General features: G+C 35.2%; 1 protein-coding gene across 1 annotated transcript in view; it reads right to left on the bottom strand.

Moving 5' to 3' along the window:
* Positions 1 to 19,703, bottom strand: part of GBE1 (1,4-alpha-glucan branching enzyme 1) — a 136,910-nt gene that overhangs the window by 82,842 nt on the left and 34,365 nt on the right. Inside the window, exon 3 of the mRNA XM_030954545.1 lies at positions 12,954 to 13,066. Within this exon, the coding sequence (XP_030810405.1) occupies positions 12,954 to 13,066 (113 nt within the window). The remainder of the gene's footprint in view (positions 1 to 12,953; positions 13,067 to 19,703) is intronic.

The following is a 19,703-nucleotide window of genomic DNA, read 5'->3' on the forward strand; positions in this document are numbered from 1 at the left end:
TCCTAATATTGTATAATTTTTTTATTTAAAAAGTTAGAAATAAAAATTCCAAATAATGTTTTCTGAAGTTTCTTGAGACAGAACTCTCACATCACCATGCTTAGCTGAAGCATGATCACAGGAACAGGAAAAAACTAAATGGCACCATAAAATAAATAGTAGTTCAGCCCAAGACTGACAAAAATAACTCTAATGCAAACAGTCTGACAGCTTTAATTCCTGTATTTGCTTTGCTATTTCTTGAAACAATTACATATAGGTAAAATAATATAATAATATAATAATATAATAATAAAAGGAGTAAAATTATAAAGCACACATAAAACAAAGACAGGTGAATACTACTCCACTCACCCCAAATTATGACTTGTGGGTCCCTCTCTGCAGTGTCCAGATATAAAAATTAGCTGCTGTGTATACTCTAAATGAGTTGTTACAGATTTTACATGCACAAGGAATACTGAATAGTCATTATACAGCACTTTTGACAGAGTACCTATAAATCAGTTTAACAGATACTGTACTTTTCCTCCAAATTAGTTTGAAATTAGTAAAAACAAATTCATAAAAGTTGCAGCCTAACCAGCTACTACTTAGTTCATCAAGACTTTATTGCTGACTTTACATTTTCTAATTAACCCAAAAAATTGTTCTCTAAAGAACAGATATAAAACCATGATGTTCATTAAATTAGGCTTTTTCAAACTGGCCTTGGGATTTACCTACTTCATTTTCACAAGGCATGTCCCTGATCATTCCTCAATGTATATGAGGAGGCACATCCCACCATTTGATATAAAAACTACAGCCCCCATTAAATAAAGCTTTTAAAATTCATAATGCTATAGCATGAAACCCATGCCAAGTACACCAAGCTAACTGACAAAAGCTTAGCCCCCCATCACAAACAACCTCTCTTACAGTTAGTTAGACTTAAGTGAAAGAAAATCCTCGGTAAAAATTATCCCTGCAGTTTTGATCCTATCGTTACAGAAAACACTCCAACAAGAGGACAAGTGAGGGGAAAAAAGGAAATCCAAGTTTCTAACACAAACTAATACATCCATTTAGACAGAATGAAACAAATACAAAATAATAGATATAAAGAACTTGCCACCATCTACATTAACCACCTCTTTGTGTGAAACATGAGATAAAGTAATATATTATCAAACTGTATAGTACATGGACAACATCATGATTTTTTATGTGTCTGTGTGCCGAGAGGGAAGCATCTTAAAACAGCAAGCCTGTTTAGAACTACCAAAAAGAGGTTTTTTCCCCCTGTTTCCAGAGTCTCCATGATGGCTTTCCCATTGGAAACTTCTAACACAAGAATGTAGGAAATTCAAAGTAAGTCATGCTGAATTTGCCTACATCAACTTTAAAAATAGCTCACCTAAATAGCTTAGGGTTTTTCCCCACCTCCCCTAGTGGTAAACATTCAAAATCCTTGATGTGACCTTTGAATGTCACATGATTCTGGCTTCCAAGTGAGATATAAATACATGTAAATAAATGATCTCACAGAAATAAGTGTCAGGAAGACAGAATGAAAATGTCCTTCAAAACCTGGCATTAAAAAGTCAATTTGCTCTAAAAATGGACATGACACAGACACACAATTTATATAAGTACAGCTGCAAAACAACAGAAGTGAAGACCTCAACCTATGCGGTACATCTTTTGTATGCAAGGTTAAAAATTTATGTTTGGTATATACATTTTCCATTAAAGGGATGTTGGGTGTATTTTCAAAGTTTCTGTCTGAAGTGTACAGCATCCTAAAGCTTAGCATCCAAAACACTGTAATAAGTGCTGTGGATTTCACAGATGAGTATACCCAACATAGAAAAAACATGACCTTAAACCTGAGTTTTATGGCATCAGTGCTAGTAAGTGAATAATTCTGAAAAACTTTCAGACTTCAATAAAAACAAATGTATGGCTGTAGCCAGAGAAAACATAACCAACAAAGAACGGCTTTGAAGATATGTGAAACCTGGTGTGCAAAAGTTCATTCCAATTTTCCAAATGCTGGACTGCTGGAAGACAAAGCAGGACTTAAACCCCACAATAACACTAGTACCAAAGTGACAACATGTTCTGTGTCCATCCACTAGAAGATAGGAAATTAATGGAATGGGGAGTGGGTTGTAGGATAGAATTAAATATAGGGGTTATGAGTCTGTTTGATGATGTTTGGAACTCTCAAAAGCAGTTTATTACAGTTAAGGGGAAACCATCACTTTGAAGTCAGTCCAGTATCATAAAGAAAATGCAATAACACAAAGGAGCAATTCAGCAGCTGCAATAGGTCTCATTTAATGTAATGATGCTGGCAATGCAGGACAAGTGAGATTGAAAGGCCTTGATTTTTCAGGCATTTGAGACTCTTGGGTATCCCATTATTCTGCCTTTCCAAAATAACACAGGCCTTTTATATCACCCACAGCACATCCAGCAATTCCTTCTGGATGTCTTGGGGCATTTAAAGGAAAACTCTGTGCTTACATTCAGGCAATTTTCAACCTACTGTGACTCAGGGAATCTGCTGGCTTTTTATGAACAGACACCACACATTTTTTCTTTGACAATCTATAATGATAAAAAGTATGAAAGGTTCACAAAAAATTTAAAAGCTTTGTCACAAATAAAACTTCATAAAAATGATAAAAAGTAAATCCATGTGTAAAAATGGAGCTTGATGCGCCTGTGCTATTGTTATGACAAACGAAACTCTGCAGTAACAGGACACAAATTACCACATTTAAAATTCATGTATGTCTATGAATATCCCTTTTTTCTTTGTGTTTACCTACCTTCATCCTCTCTTCACATCAGCTCCATTTGGCTACCTCAATTCCCAGTGTACACAAAGATCTTCAGAACAGTGTGAGAGGATAATTCAAGAGACAGTTGCAGAAGATCAGACAACTACTCTGCTCAGCAACCACTCCTTTAGCTTTCAGTTCCTGCATCTAATCTATTTAATTCAATTATCATGTGCTTCCATAAGGTGTCTGCCTCTGTTTCCACTAATTAGGAGACAAGCTGAAACATTAGAACTAAAAAGCCATGCTGCCATTCCTTACTCTTCAGACATTTATTTTGATTTAAAGTTCTTTAAAAATTATAAAGTTCTTAAAAATATATATATATAAAGAATTTGGACACAGTTCTGCTGTTTGAGAAATTTGTTATATAGTGCTTTATCATTTATACTCCAGCTGAGGAAATGAAAATAACAAAACGATAACTAAAAAACTGATGAATATATGCAAGCCAATAAATTGCTCTGAAACGCTGTATTATTATTTCATTACTTTAATAGCTTGAAAACACTTAGAATGATTCTTGGTATATGTGGCTTTTAATACAATGATGAAATTAAATTGGCCATCAAACCAACAATAGCTAATAAAATGAGAGAGTGGACTAGCTTTAATATAAATATGGAAATGGAAGTGACTTGTTATATAAGGGCAATAAGCTATTATTTCAGTACTTTACAATCTACAGTATTTCATTACCTTCAGATCTATTCATTTCTGACACAAAATTATCCAAATATAAAAGCCACAGGAATACAGGTGGAAATATCATTTCATCTCAGTAACACGCATCTGACTTAAAAGCAAGTTCAACACAAAACATAAAACATGGGCAGGATAAACTCTTAAAGACTCCCTAGAAAGTTTATATTAGATGCTGTGATAATGTAACAAGGTTTTTCTACTACATGAAATTTATTAGAAATTTAGCATCAAGGTATTTTCCTCCCTCAGTTTTTCTAAAAGTACATGAAAACTGAAAACAATTGCTTGAATATGAAGGGTTTTTTAAGCATAATGTGCTCTGTAGAATATAGAAGTTTACATTTTTACTTTTTTTTGCTGTAGATAAATAGGGTAACCAAGAAAAAGCCCCACAAATTTCCAAGAATACAAAAGAATCTGACCCAATATACTTTGGACACATTGGTGCTATGAGAAAACCTGGTCTTAATTTGATTTCATAAATGCTGTTCAAAGACAGGTCCTGCATTCAAGACACCAATACAAACCTGTTATTCTCCTTTTCCTTAAATTGTGCATCCTTTTCTCAACACCCTCAAGTTGCTCCAGAAACAGAATCCTAGAGTTGTTAATGTTGGAAAAGATCAGGTAGTCCCACAGGTAGCCCAGCACCGCGCTCACCACTAAACCATGTCCCCAAGTGCTCTATCCATGTGTTTCTTAAACTTCTGTGTTTTCTTCAACTCCACGACTTCCAATGCATGACCACTCTTTCCTAATACCCAATCTACACCTCTTCCAGCACAACTGGAGGAAATTCCCTCTTTGTCCTGTCACCTGTTACCTTGGAGAAGAGACCCACTCCCACCATGCTATAATCTATCAGCTGAAAGTAGCGCTCCCTCTGCACCCCTGCCTCTCCTACTCATCCTCAAAAAGAATCAATCCTGACTTTAGCACCCAGGATAGAAAACATGGTTCTTATGAATCAGTGGGCAGTGTAAATGGAGGCCAAATAAAATCACATCACCCCCTCACAAGCACAGAGGAAACCAGAGAGCAACTCCTCCCTTTCTACAGGTCAGCATTGGTTTGTGAGAGAAGCACTGGAATCTGGAGGCAGTACTTCAGTATGTTTGGTTCTTAATGCATAGGACCACAGCAGAACACTTCCTGAAAACAGTGCAACCTGCTGCAGAGCCCAGGACTGGAATCTAGAGTTTCTTGTCTGAAATTTCACTTTAAAGCAGCTTTAGATGAAAATACAAAAGCCTGATGAAAATTTGGGATCGAACAGCATGGTAAAGAGCATTATTCCTTAATTGTCTCCCTTTACCTGATAGATTTTTAGAAGGCAGATAAATTTTTCTCTTATATAGTCTCAAAAATAAAAGGCAAGAAATAAAGAAGCAAACACAGCTCATTAATGCCTCACTCTTCTTGCTCCTGCACAGCCCTGTAACAAGGCTCAGGAGAGGCGGCAAGGAAATAAATTAATCAGAAGCTCTTCAACGCCTCAGCTTCCCCAGCTCAGGAGTACCTTCCCAAATGAACCTTCACCCAAACTGGAGGGGCAAGAAGCACAGAATATGGGAGATCTTTCCAGAACTCAACTTCCCCTGAAAAACTTAACCATAGTCTATTCATACTGCTCCAAATAACCAAGAAATCAAGTTTATCTGTCAAGATGCTTGTAGAGTGAAGTTATTTCCTTACAGTGAATTGATCATAAACCTTGAAATGAAATTCTGGAAAGAATGGACAGCATGTTGCTTCTTCCAGGCTGTTCTCCTTCCTAAATTGCAAATTGGTTACACTGGAAAGAAAAAGTAATAGAACACTAGTCACATTACTCCTTCCCCCAAGCTTTTATTTTCCTGATCAATTTACGATTACTATCAAAACTGAGTCAGATGATACAAACCAGTTGTCTGGTTTGCTCTTTCTCTTCCTAACTTTTTTCTGAAAAAGAAATCTGCTAAAGGGACAAGCATTGATATCAAATATTGAAAAAATATTCCTTAATTATCAGACATAACAGTACTTTTTAGGTGGTTTACATGTTTAACAAAGCTGTGCAGACAAATCTGTGCCATTCAAAAATCATTGGAGAGAGATTTATTTGCTTTGTAAATATATCACATCAGCTATTGCAATCTAAACTTATGGATATTAAATATTTGTTCACAATTCCCCCTTCTTTCCCCATTCCATTCTCCCTCAAGGAAAGAAAATAAAGTAAGGCTAAAATACAATCAAGATAAAGCCTATATTCTAAGCCAAGTCATGGAGTCATGCCTTGATTTTCCAAAAGAGGGAGATGCAGCACCATTTGTGATTTAAGTATTTCAATTGCATTGCAGAACTTCTGAACATCTTTAACCAGTTTACTAGATCAGGTAAAAAAGGAAAGCTTTTGTTCTTTTTTCTATTTTTGTTCTTTTCTTAGAAAACTAGGAGAAACTAGTAGTAGCAAAAAAACCAAAAGCGCTGTATTTATCTATTTGAATAAAAAAGTAATTCAAAAGATGGAGCCAGTAGCCTAGAATTAAAAATATCTATGCAAATAAAAACAACATAGGAAAATCAAACTGTCAAACCCCAGGAAACCTTAGAAGAGTTGTTAAAACTGAAAGCAACATCACACAGAAACATTGCCAATTGGTTTTAACAGTTAAGTGTATAGAATATACTTCACTTCATCACCCAAATACATGGATTTATAACTGTTAGCTACACAGGGGCAGAATTATTAGGTATGAGGGACAGCCAGTTTATTTTCACAAAGGGAAAACACATCTGTGCTGAGGGAAAGCCTTAAAACTTTTCTTTCAATCTAGAATCCTGATTTTGAAAACTATTACTTAATCAGAAACAAGTTACCATAAAAATAGTCATGTAGGTTAAAGACTATAAAAATTTGTATGCATAATATAGAAACATTCCTGTATGTATTCTGCTAGTCTCTTAGTTAAGAGGCTTGGGGTACAAGAGCATGGCTTGAAAATAATAAAGCACATTACACATACAGTAAGTGTAACTTCTTACAGTTGTTTCAAGCCATGTCAAGTAGAAAAGAAGCTGATGAAGTGTGTAATACTGGCAACCAAGCATTAAGTACTACTTATCCTCAACTACAAAGCATTTGTATCAAGGACAACTGCTGCAGAATGCACCTTGCAATTGGGTGGCTGTGCCACACTGCAGAGAATGTCAGGAGCTTTCCCTAGAAAGTGAGCCTATCCTCCAAACAAAAACAATTGCCATGAGAATCACAGCCATGCTTATATATTCTTAATAGGGACTCTCAAATTCTGTTTCAAGACCTCTTCTTCTTTAAGATGTCTCCCTCTTTCCCTCAAGAAAAAAAAAATCACATTTGGCTTAAATGTACACCTAATAGCAATTGAAACAATTAGACTTCTGTATGGATAAACTAAAAGTAAAATATCTTAAAAGTATTTTTAAATATCAAAACCTCCTACTGGAGAATTGTGCAACAGGAGAATGAAGCCTGACAAAATAACGGAACAAGAATATTGTAAAGAACTGAACTCAGTCTGTAAAAAAAGCTCCAAAGAACAACACCCCACTGCATTACAGCAGCTCATTGGTGCTACAACCTCTCCTATGAGTCCAGGAGGAGTTGCACATTGTTTACTAAATCCAAACAGGCGATGCCAAGAGACCATTTACCTCCCAGTGAGATAACTCCTCCTGCTGGCAAACCTCATCTGTGACCCAAAGAAGTCTACAATAATTTGCTGAAGGGTCATGGCTCACAATCACATGGTGAAACATGAAGGATATTACTAAAAACTCAATGTTCTAATTCCTGTCAGCATGACTTATATCCAGAAATGCATATGGTACATGATTTAAGTTCTGTTTAGTAACTTCAAAATCCCAGGAATACAACTCTGCTTCTTCTTCCACAGAGGGTATGTAACCATGATGCTGTAGAACACTTGTTTCATTCACTGTTCGAATTTGCAAACCTGGTGATTGTGTTTTGGGTTGGGGTTTTTTTTGCATCCTACTGACTATTTAAGAAATTATATTCAAGTGATCCAGAACTTGGCAGACTGAGCAGGGATATTCCCTCTTCCCCCAAGCTAAGGTAAAAACCAGAATAATTAGAAGTGTTTCTATGTGTACGTTAAAGGAAAGAGCAAACATTTTTTCAGGAAGGTTTCCACTGAAATCAAGTTTAGTACCTCTGCACAGGGAACCCAAGACTCCCTTTTGTAAAAGCCATCTGACTGCACATAACTTATCTATAATGACAACAGCTCCCCAGGAGAGTGTTGGATTCCCCAACACTGGACACTTAAGATCCAGCTAGACAGAGTGCTGGGCCATTGTGACCAGACCATGCTTTTGTCAAGAATGGCTGGACCAGAGGATCCTTGAGGTCCCTTTCAACCAAGTATTCTATTTCTATTTATATCTTAGAACCCTGAAAATCCATCACATCTTTAACACCTCTATCCCTAGAACCCTAGCCACAAGGCTGCCATTATTAATAGATTTCCTGACATTTCACATTCTCATTATAAACACGTTTTTGACTGCAGACTGCTTGAAGTGCATGAGACCTGAACTCCACACCAGTCTGGTACTGCTGCTGCACCTCCTGATCAGTGAGGTCACCTGCAGCACCATCTATTTCAGTGGTGACAGTAATTACATTTGACGAATTTTACTAGCAGTGGTTCCCTGACACAGATTAACCTACCTGCTCACCATATTTGATTCCTTTTCAAGGTGTACAAGTTTAACACAGAGCATGCAGATCTACTAGGAAGTATAGGATAGAGCAGTAAAACCATAAGGATTAAGTTTTAAAACTATTCTTCACAACTAGCTTTCCTCTACCTCAATAATACAAAGGTACTTTCAATCATGATTAATAAACTGTTAATGCTCTGACTCAATGTAGTTCTTTCCTTTGTGCACTTGAGCATTAAAAAGGATAACACATTTTGACTGGAGAACTATTAAAACCAATCACAGTGAACTTATAAGCATTTTGTACAAACTGATGACAGGACTGTGTTGCCTGCCTTGATCTTGTACTGGCCTCGGCACCTACAACTTCTGTTCAGCAATCACTGAAACCACTCAAACATGCAAGAGTATCAGTAGAAAAATATTGTACTAACAAGTGCACAAGTTATCAAACCGAATCACCTCATTACAGTACAGGATACTCCCTCAAAAAACTATAAACATCACCATTTAAATATATAGAATACATATATATATATATATATACACACACACAGACATGTGAAGAAGAAAAGGATACAGACTTAAATAGTGGAATGTAGAGTTCATTAAAAAGTTTCCCCCACTTTCTGAGGTGTTCTTTCCAAGAAAAACACATTAACTACATTTCATGAATATTCAAGTGATATTTAGTCGCATATATAGATAGACTAGTGCACCTACGCAGCACATGGCTAGCTAAAGTGTCAGATGAGTTTATTAGTCTAAAAAATTATTGTCCTGGTAATTATTCCAGAAATTACATATATATTGTCATTATTAGAAAGTTGAACAATCACTTGTATTTTAATATATCCTCTCAAGCTCACAAAAAAAAATTAGTGGTTCTGCTAGACAGATTCTTCTCCTAGTTAATGCTACAGAGCATCAAGTAGCTCTATCATAATTGCCAATATTTTTCTGATCTTGCCATTTTTTCTTATTTAGCTGTGTGAAAATATTTCAGAACTTGACCATTAATTTGGAAATTGTTTTCAACTAGGTTTAAATTCTTAAAGAATTCCATTTGCCAATTGTTTTCAATTTTCTTTGTTGTTCTTTGGCATTCCTGTTAATAATATTAAGCAAGCTCCCCAGTGCAGATACTATAATCTCAGTTTTAACCAATACTATCCCTCAACTCCATTGACACTACTTCAAAATTAGGATCTTGCCACCTACAGTGAAAACTTAATTTACAGGTACATTTAAGCTGTTGGAAAAATAATTTACAAATAAACAGTAAAAGGACAAAGTGTAACAATGATTAAAATCCTTCATTAATACAACCACACAAAATGAGACTTGCTATAAAAGTTTATCCATGATAATTTTTTTTAAAAAGCTTGCTGTGTCCTCTAAAAATTTAATTAATACCAAAAATCAAAGAAACAAAATCAATCATTTTCTAACACAAAAGGTAAGTACTTGCACCCCAACTGCTATCACTTTAAAATGATAAGCATGCTGATGTTTAAGGAAAACATCTTTCAAACTACCTCATTAGAAATAATGAGATGTAAAAAGGCTTCTTTTATTAAAGGATAACATTTGGCTTTGGGTTTAAATCTGTGCTCATTTGTGACACCTATCAGCAGCTTAAAAGCCAGCACTACCCTACCATAATAGCAACAATATTTGTTCACTTAACTCAGTCTGAGCTCCCAATTGATTGAGAGAAAGAAAACAGATAGCCTTTTCTAGCAGGTAACCTTATTTTGAAGATGGATGTCAAAATTGACAAGGGAGTCACTCAACTATCATAAGCATCCATCTCTTCACACAGAAAAGTGTCAGAAGATTCACAGCAGGTTTTTTAATTAGTCATTTTCTGCAATGTTTATATTTACTTATGAGAACACTGCCTGAAGAGCTACAGTAGACAGCCTGCTACTATTTGAAAACAGGCAAACGTTTGACCTCTGCTCCTCATTTATTTTCCCACAAAAACATTTTGTGACCTGATCTAAATTAGTGTCACCGACTACACTCCATCCATTTCCCATTCTGGCTTAGATATTACTTATTTAAAAGAAATGACCTTGTTACCATTTTAGAACTTGGCATTCGCCTGTGTGGAACTGAAGATCAAAACAGAGTAGACAGAAGCTAAAGAAAAGGGCCTTCTGGAGGAGACATTTCTTCCCCTAACAGATTGATCACCACAATAATGTCTGAAGTTGACTATTTTAACTTAAGTATTTAAGAATCATACCAGTAAAAGGAACTTTTAAAGCTGTGATTCCCTTAGACTTCTTTAGTAAAGAAAAATGGGAAATACTTTCATTACTAGAAAAACACCTGTTGCCTTTGTCTGGTGCAGACACCAGTGCCTGTGTATTTCAACATTACCTCTGCAATCTACATAGCAATTTCTATCTGCAAACAATCCATTTTCTCAGCTTCTACATGAACAAAGAACAGTAAAACTGTGCTCTAACACACAAAATACAGACATTTTTGAACAATCATAAATGTTTGAACCACGTAGCTCAAGGAAAACTTACAGAAAAGCAAAAGCTTTCTGCACCCATGAGCAGAATGGGAGAGGGTAAGATCAGCTGTAGCATGAGGATAAGGTACATGCCTACCATGTGAATACTCCAAAAGATTTTGTGATAAATCATCTTTGAACTACCTTAACTGGAGACATTTTTGGTTTTTCCATCATCTGACTACATCACAAGTACACATTGTGAAGTGCTGGATTCAGTTCTGAAGGCATCACGGAACAAAGTGTCATGAAAGGTTATTAGCAAAGCTACAGATGAGGCAGGGAGTAGCTTCATATGGATGGAGCCATCAATTATGACTACATACACTCATGAATCAAGTTTCTAAATATTTAGTCCTTTTTTAAGGAATACACTCCAAAGAAAATTTGTTTCACAGGCAGTCCTGCTACAAAAGCCTGCTGGACAATAATGTACTGTGAGTGTCAGTGAAAGCCACGCAACTTTGTCTAAAATTGACCATGGAAAGTACAAGTAAAGTGACAGGGTAGAAAAAGCCTAAAAAAGAAAACTCATATTCTATTGTGCCAGTGGGTATCTTCTGGCTTTTCAGAAAACTCAGAGCAACTACAGAAGTACAGCAATTCATTTTGAAAGTACATCAGTACCAAGTGCAATCCATAGCAATTCAACATACTAAAAAAATTATGTATAATGCAATCTTTGCTTTATGGAGTTTATATTTCAAAGAAAATGCTGAACAGGAAGAAAATACTACCAAGACCTTACTTCAAAATAAGGAGATATGACCAGTGATTATCTAAGAAAAAAAAAGTCATCTTACACTGCTCCAAAAGCATTTAAGATTCTATGCTTTTTTTGCTATTGAATTAATAATTATTAATACTCATCATCATTCACACCTCTAATTTTTACAAAAAGCATAGGATATTCTACAGCAGATGAGTCAAGAGTTTTGTAGATAAAACAGAGAAAGTAAATTCAGCAACAATCAAAAAATCTAACCTACTTGCATCTCAAAACCATGGAAAATATTAAATAACCATTTTGCACTCTCATACCTTGCTGCATAATCACTGCATTTCTGAGTTGCAGACAAGTATATTCTTTCCTGCTCTGTAAAATAAAAACAGCTTTCTCGTCCTTGAATGACTGCTCCTAAACTTTAATTTATCCTTACTTATTACTGGGATTATTTCATAAGCCATAACAAAAAGCATATAGATAAGCACACACACTGAATAAGCATTTCCAGAGCATTTTTACACATATCTTTGTTTTAACAGATTTCTTGTTTGCCTAAACAGATTTTCAGCAGAAAAATAAGGATTTTTTTTTCAGTATTTTAGTTCTGTTGATGGGACCTCAGAAAATGTAGTAGTATTACACAAATGCTCCCAGGTTCTTAATTTTTGTAGTCTATAGGTAATTTCAGTACATTTCTTTCCTTTACAACTTATTACTGCCCTCTATTATCATCCAGTATCTCTGAAACTCAAGCTCTGAGTGCAACAAAGCACATCTGATTTAAATCAATATTCACCTAGAAATCATCAACTCTGCTCTGAGTTAGTTGTCATTAGGTGTATTTGCACTAAGCATACAACTGTGGCATTTGACAGCTCAAAGAAAGCTTCCATTAATTTCTGGAAGAAAGTATTTTAAACTCATGGATGCCCATGAAATACAATTGTGTTCAGTTTCACTTACTTAAGCCTTCCATTCAATACTCTGAATTCCTAAAGGGTAAGTAGAAGTTTTACAAATCTGCATGTACCATTAAAGCAACAAAAAAAAAAAAAATCCCCTGAAAACCCATGGTTAAAAGCATTGCAAAAATTACCAAGGTATTGAGATTTTAACAAGATCTTAATAACAGATAGTTGCATCAAATACAAAAAGATTTTACCTATACATTACTTAATTCTTCTTTTTCAGACTATCAATTTGCAAACTGTTTTCCTCTTATGGCATGGTGCAATACCCTACAACTACAGTTCAGCCACATATGCCTGTTCCCAAAATCTCTCTTTGTGATATTTCACTCCTTTAGGTCACTTTGCTCAACTAGATAAACTGATTCTGCTTCTTAGAAGAATTAGATGATGATAAAGTTACTTACAAGAAAACAAAAGGGACAGTAAATGAGTAAGAAGGGTTGAGAGAGTTAGAGAAAGTCTAGAACAAGCACCTTTAGCTTTGAACCATGGGGCACAGGAGATTGGCCATCTTCAGGAGGCATGAACAACTCCCACTTGCCATATTCCAACTTCTTATATGGATGAGAAGATGGATTCCAGCCATCTGCAATATAAGAAATAATACTAAGTGTTCATCTTAAAATGCCATCCAGTTACAATTCAAAGGTGTAACTGAGCTCCATCTCTCTCAAAATAAACTTCAGTAAGAGCAGACACAAATACTTTTAATGCCTGATACTGGACACACATTCAAAAGGCGTAAAATTAAAAGCCACAGTTTTAAGTCTTCAGGAAGATTCCTTTGTCATAAAAAAATTAACTGAAGCAAGCTGAAACCCCATATTTCAAGACTCTTTGTCCTCTTTGGAGTTACCGAGTACTGGATATGTGCAAGGATGGTCATTATGGCCTGTCCAACTGAACAGACACCTGCCAAGGGGGTCTGGAGAGTTTGTAAGCACATTCAAGGTTAACTCCTCTGAATGGAGGGAAGATACCACTTCTGATCTGACACATTTCAGCAATGGAGTCATTTCTAGGCTAGAAGGAAGTAAAAAGGCAAGTTTGAAAATTCCTTTTTCCTTTTTGCCTTGAAATGTCTATTTCACGTAGTTCAAGGCAAGAGACTCAAGCTAGATAGGAACCAGTAAACAAAGAAAACGGAATTACAAGACATTAAAGCAACACATGTTAATCTTCATTCATACTCATCTATTTGCATGCCATGGCCTCTTGTAATTAAAAAAAACCAACCAAACAAAAAAACAAACAAAAGACAAACAAACAAAAACCAAACAAACCCAAAAATACAACAAACAAAAACCCACACATCATTGAAAGAATAAGAAGCAGCCTTCAGTTTAAGAATATTAACTCAGAGTTGTAGAACACAACATTGCTACTAAATATGCCAGGTTAAAAGCATTTCAATAAAAAACTGGACAGTTATACTGAAACAGGATCATCACTTTTGCCACCATGGAAATCACAGCAGGGGAGGTAGAGACATGAAGAAGGTCTATCCATTAACATATGTATTTTCCTAAACATCAATAATCGCAAATATTATCTGCCGTGCAACAAAAGGATAATCCTTCCTGGCAATGTATGGATGTGTTGCGTTTCAGAGAAAGACCAGACTGCTTTCAAAGGTAATGACTGCATTTGCACAGCTGACCAAACCCAAGAACTGCCAATCTTTAGTTAAAGAACATTGAGAGACACAAATTAAACAAGGCCACACAATGTGACAAAAATAACCATGCCAGACAAATATCCTCGTACCTACTCATTTTACAGTGGAGAGTAAAACAGAAATGCAATTAATTCAGTATTCTATTTAGATGGTAGTTTTCTCATGTTTAAAGTATTTGGATAGTGGAGCTAAATTACATGTATTAGCAGAGGGAAAGTATTTACTAAAGTATTGCTTAACAGTAGAAGAACTTACATATTAGTAAGAATTAGATGGCTCCTCTTCCTTGGCTTTACACTGAAGTTTCAATCAAGAAAAATAATTAAAGAAATACTACTAATATCTACTAGGACCAACATCAAACAAACAACACCTTGACAATTAAGCAATACACCTTAATGAAATGTCTGAACTACAAACTACAGTGTTTATACAGTGAAATATAGATCTATTTTTTTATTTCAGGGCATGATAAAAAATATGTAGAAAATTTAATCATAAGCAGCTAGACTATCTCATACAAACATTCCACGCAAAAAATGAGAAAACATGAGGTGTTAAGAAGTTGCAATAAGTTTGCTTTAAAAACTGGTTAGGATTTATGATAGTCAAGACCGAACTTGGGGGACTTATTCTAAATTCTTTCCATCTTCTTCTCCCTCAGGTATCCCACCATCTTCATCGCTGCTCATGAAACTCTTTCCAACAGAGCTACACCTCTTGATTCAGTGCACAAACTGAACCACGTATGCCAGGTGATAAATACTGAGCAAAATTAAAAGTTACCGCAAAAAATTCTTAGGCCCAGTTTTTATAAAACTCACCCAGAGAAACCTGCACAGAGTTAATCAGGTTCACCAAAACCACTGCATTCTTACAATATTAAAAAAGATTCTCATGACCTCTACTAAAACCATATCTCTTCCCTCCTTCAGAGAGGAAATGGTTACATCTCTCTACTTATTTAAATATTTCTGCTCTCCACAGACAGATTTGATAATTCTGCCAAAGTTGCCTGAACTTTCCCCTTCACCTGCCAGCAATGCCAGATGCTCCTGTTAATCCCTCCTGTTCCTAGCCACAGTCCATGACTGCAAGCCTGTGGCTCATGATTTAAAAATAAATGCAAAGCAATACCCATCTGCCCCAGATGGTCCTACTTAAACCCACTGTTTACTAATTACCCCTGGAGTGGAGCTCACTTAGAAAGATTATAACAGAAAACACGGCTTTGCATTAATGCCAGAGGCATAAAGAACATAGAACACCCTGAAAACGGAATATTCCTTTCAAAGACAGAGTGGCTCAGGCTTATCTCAGTTTTACTGCTTGGTTTTCTGATTTTTCAGCAAAACTTAGCCCAAAATGCCTGAGGGAAGAAAAGGAAAAAAAAACAAACTCAACTAACCAACAAATGATTAGTAGAGTATTATGAAGATGAGAAACAAAAAGTCAAAAGTAATATCTTAATTTGAGAACAGAGACTTCAAAGATTCCGCCAACAACAAACAGGAAAAGGCTGAGTAGATTACCAGCAGAAGTTCAAATAATCAGCTTGAACAGGTATTGGGGAAAAAGGACACCATCACAGAATACTCATAAACCAAAGGCAAAAGCTTCTGTACAAAAGTTCAAACCTCAGCTATTGCTAATCCAACACAGAAGACATCTTTGATAGCCTGATATTTGTTTTGTCTCATCTCTGTGATTGGATCTTCCAATCCCAGCCAATTATTAAAACACTACATCCTACCTCAGCACCAAGAGGCACAAGGGAACTTCTTGCTCAAAACTACACCCTTAGCATGCCAAAGAATCATGAACTGAGCTTTAATATAGAACAGAATTCAAATGGGTTCTACCATTTGTGACAAAAAATCAATTTAAATGCATATTTCCAGCTAAATGACAATTTGAGTGACTTCTTGTTCAATCTCCTGATTTTGTTTTCACATTGACAAGGATATAGCCATACACCTCTGAGGCTCATGCCTTGAAGTTGAATTTCACACAAGAAATTAACACTTCTCACAGAGGAAAGGAGGTGTTCTTGCATATTAATCAAATAATTGACTTTGTCCAATACAAGAACTGTAGTTGTGTTTTCCAGAAGTCAAAAAGCTTTATAAACTAAAGCTGAATTCTCAAGTGAAATCAAATCTCCTAGAGCAATTTTATTTCCACATACTTTCTGACCAATTAAAGACACCTAAAGAGAATAGAGAGGTCAGCAAACACAAAGCATCCTTGAAGAAGTCTATCATGCAAGTAGGATTTCAGACAAGGGAAAGAGCATCAAAATCCCAGTATCCCAACAAGATACCTGTATTCCACTTTATCAGAATATGAAATCAGAACATAACTGGAAAGATCCTCCAAGGACACTATTCTGTTCTACACAGTGGCCAATTAGGTCTTCCTCTCCTCACATTATTCATTTTTAAAGCAGATTATATTAATGATCCTGTGCTTGAGCTGTTGGAAATTGGGCAAATAGCTCAAACACTGATATAAAAACAAGTGTCATTGCTTCTTAGATAGGATGTTTCCCTGTATATTAGTGCCACCTTATATTACAGTCTACTGCTTTCAATCATCTGCACCCACAGAAATATAACAGTTTGATTTTACTCATCAAATGTAGATATTTTTCTATAAAAAAATCTTGAAAGCAAGCAGTAAGAAATTCAGCATGATATCATGACAGTACCTAGAATTCATTTCAGTAAAAATCTGGAATTAAAAAACCCCAAAACATTCTGATACATGAAGTTTTTAGTCAGCTGTCAGATACTTAAATTATGAAGTACAGTGCCTTAAGGTACTCTTTTTTCACTCTGAAGGGATCCTGTCAGAGTTTAAATAACAAAAATATCCTCCCAGAACCAACTATCCTACCCTCTTTCCACCCTCCAACCCCAGCAGAAGCCTTCCCCACCAGTGCAAGGAAAAGGAAGCAAAAACCAAACCAGGTAATTCAGGCTGATCAACATTTTAGATCAATGTTAGCTGGGAAGGAGCGAAGGGAAGACAACTAAAAGAACAGAGACCACAAATATAACAATGTATTATAGCAAATGTTGATTTCCAAACTAACATATGCATACTTACTCTTAAACTTTTAAAAACCAGTAGCTTTCTTTCTAAAATTAACGAATTGTTTACACATTGAGCCTCTGCATGACCAAATACAAATGTGAGTGTGCCAATTCCCAAATAAATTCCGTGGGTTACTCTCAAAACTCAGTCACTCACAGTGACTTATTTTGAAATAGTCAATTTTAAAGCAGCAATAAATTGCCAGTAGTCACTGGGTTCCTCAGCAATAGGGCACACAAATGAAATATTCAGTTTTATCACTGAGAGCTTTTGAAGGAGCTATAATGTTGATAGAGCCTCTAGTGTTGGAAATTCAGCTGCGTAATTGTCTCATACACTTGATTTACTGAGATGCTGAAAGTACTAATTGACAAATCTTAATGTTTTTGGATGATCATTTAATACTTCTTATATAAAGCTTCATACTAGAACACCAACAGATAGAATACTTTTTCTCTCCAATTATGGAGTTTTAAAGAGACAAAAAAGCACTGAAAGCATTGGGATTTTCTTGAATTCATGTTTCATTCTCCAATCCACTTACAGATTTGTGTACTATTACCAGTTTGCAGATTTTTTTTCGAAATGCACAGTGATATTAAGAATCTTCCTATAAATTGGAGCTATGCCATTCATTACAAGTTTCTCAGAATAAGGTATAAAAATCCCATAATTTGGGTCAAAATACCTTAATAGAAAAGCTTTTACTGCCTGTTATAGGGCATAAAAGTCATTCAGAAAAAACTTTACATGTACAGGACTGAGGCTTCACATGTATATAATTACAGAAGTAAATTATTCATGTTTGTCTTACACATAATTCATAACAAAGATATTTTCAACTATAAGCTTAATTAGAAATTTGGGGGAAAAAAGTTCAAGGTCTGTGTACACAACCTTTACTTGCCATTTTAATTTTTACTAGTTTTTGATCCTCAAATACCTGAAGATGAAATAGCAGAGACTAATACTTTGTATATTTACACCAAACATTAGGATATTCTCATACAATACCATATTATTAAGGAAAACACTGCTATTCATCTCCAAAACAAAAGGCACGAATTGATAGTTTTTTTTATTATATACCACCATATTTCAGTTTAAAATCTAGAGCGATTCTGTCATCTAAGTTCAGTGTTTCTTTGTTTAAGATTTCCAACCTCCCCTGACGTGGTTATGCTACGATTCTTTTTATAAAAACGTTTTATCCAAAAAAAAATCTTAAAGGCAATCCCAATATCCATTTTAAACACAATATAATCATAAATTTAGTTAGAGACTTTAACCTGCTTGAAAACTTAAAGAAAGGTTAAAGGGATTCAGTTTTAATTAAGCATATCTGTAGCAAACTGACTCTAAATCTTAGGGGTTTGCAATCCAATTTCTCAGGAGAATATTATTCAAGATTGTATGAATTGAATGACAATCTTCCATGTCTCCAGTCTTTCCAAGTACACTATTGTCCCCTTTGGGAATGAATACTTTACTATGACTGACTGATATATAGGAGAAACACAGTTTTCCCACATTACAACGAATTTCTTTTAATTTATTTTCTCTTCATATTGCTGTATTCATTAATGTCTAGATATAACTACTCTAAGATATTAGTCCAAAACTTCTGCTTCATATGATGTATTAAATCAAATATTTTAAATGAAGTAGGGTTTAGAAAACTATTCCAGTGTTTAGCTACCCTATTCTGGCATACATATACTTCCCCCTCCAACCTGATAGGACAATTTACAAAAAATATCAAAGATATTACTAAAAATCTGGTTTTAACATTAACATCTCTTAAAATACTTATTTAAAACAAATGCACTCTAGTCTTTAGCTGAGTTGAGACATTTAACCTGCACCAATCCCATGAAAACCATGAGCAATGGGTATGGTTGCAGCAAGTAGAGGAGAGACAAGGAGGAGAATTTTCTGCATGTTTATACATATAAAATTGACCTATGAAAATAACCTTATCTAGCTGCCTTGCAGTCTATATTGATACCTGAAATCACTATTATCTATCTAGTAGGTGTACTATACACGACTCATTATTCAGTATTAGAGGACATCCAATTTCAATATTAAAATGCAAGAACTACACTAACCTATTTATCAATGTCTATTCCAATAAAATGACAAGCAGCACTTTAAGAAAAGCTACTTTATCATTCAATATAATAGTCATATCAAACAGGATCATGGCTGAAAACAATGTTGCGCTAACTTTTCTGTTCAAATTCTGCATCAAAAACAGGATTTTAAATTTTTTTAAATAAAAACCTTCCTAAAATAAAGAGATTTTCCTTTCGATGGTTTCCTCAGACAGGGGCAAGGAATGGCCAAATTTAGTTTTGTGTTTAAGCAGAAGTAGTTAACGGCTTCAAATAACTTTTTTCATATTGCTTCTTTGCAACACAAATACACTGAGCACTCCCTAGAT

The sequence above is a fragment of the Camarhynchus parvulus genome, chromosome 1 (assembly GCF_901933205.1).
Source record: "Camarhynchus parvulus chromosome 1, STF_HiC, whole genome shotgun sequence".
Taxonomy (NCBI): domain Eukaryota; kingdom Metazoa; phylum Chordata; class Aves; order Passeriformes; family Thraupidae; genus Camarhynchus; species Camarhynchus parvulus.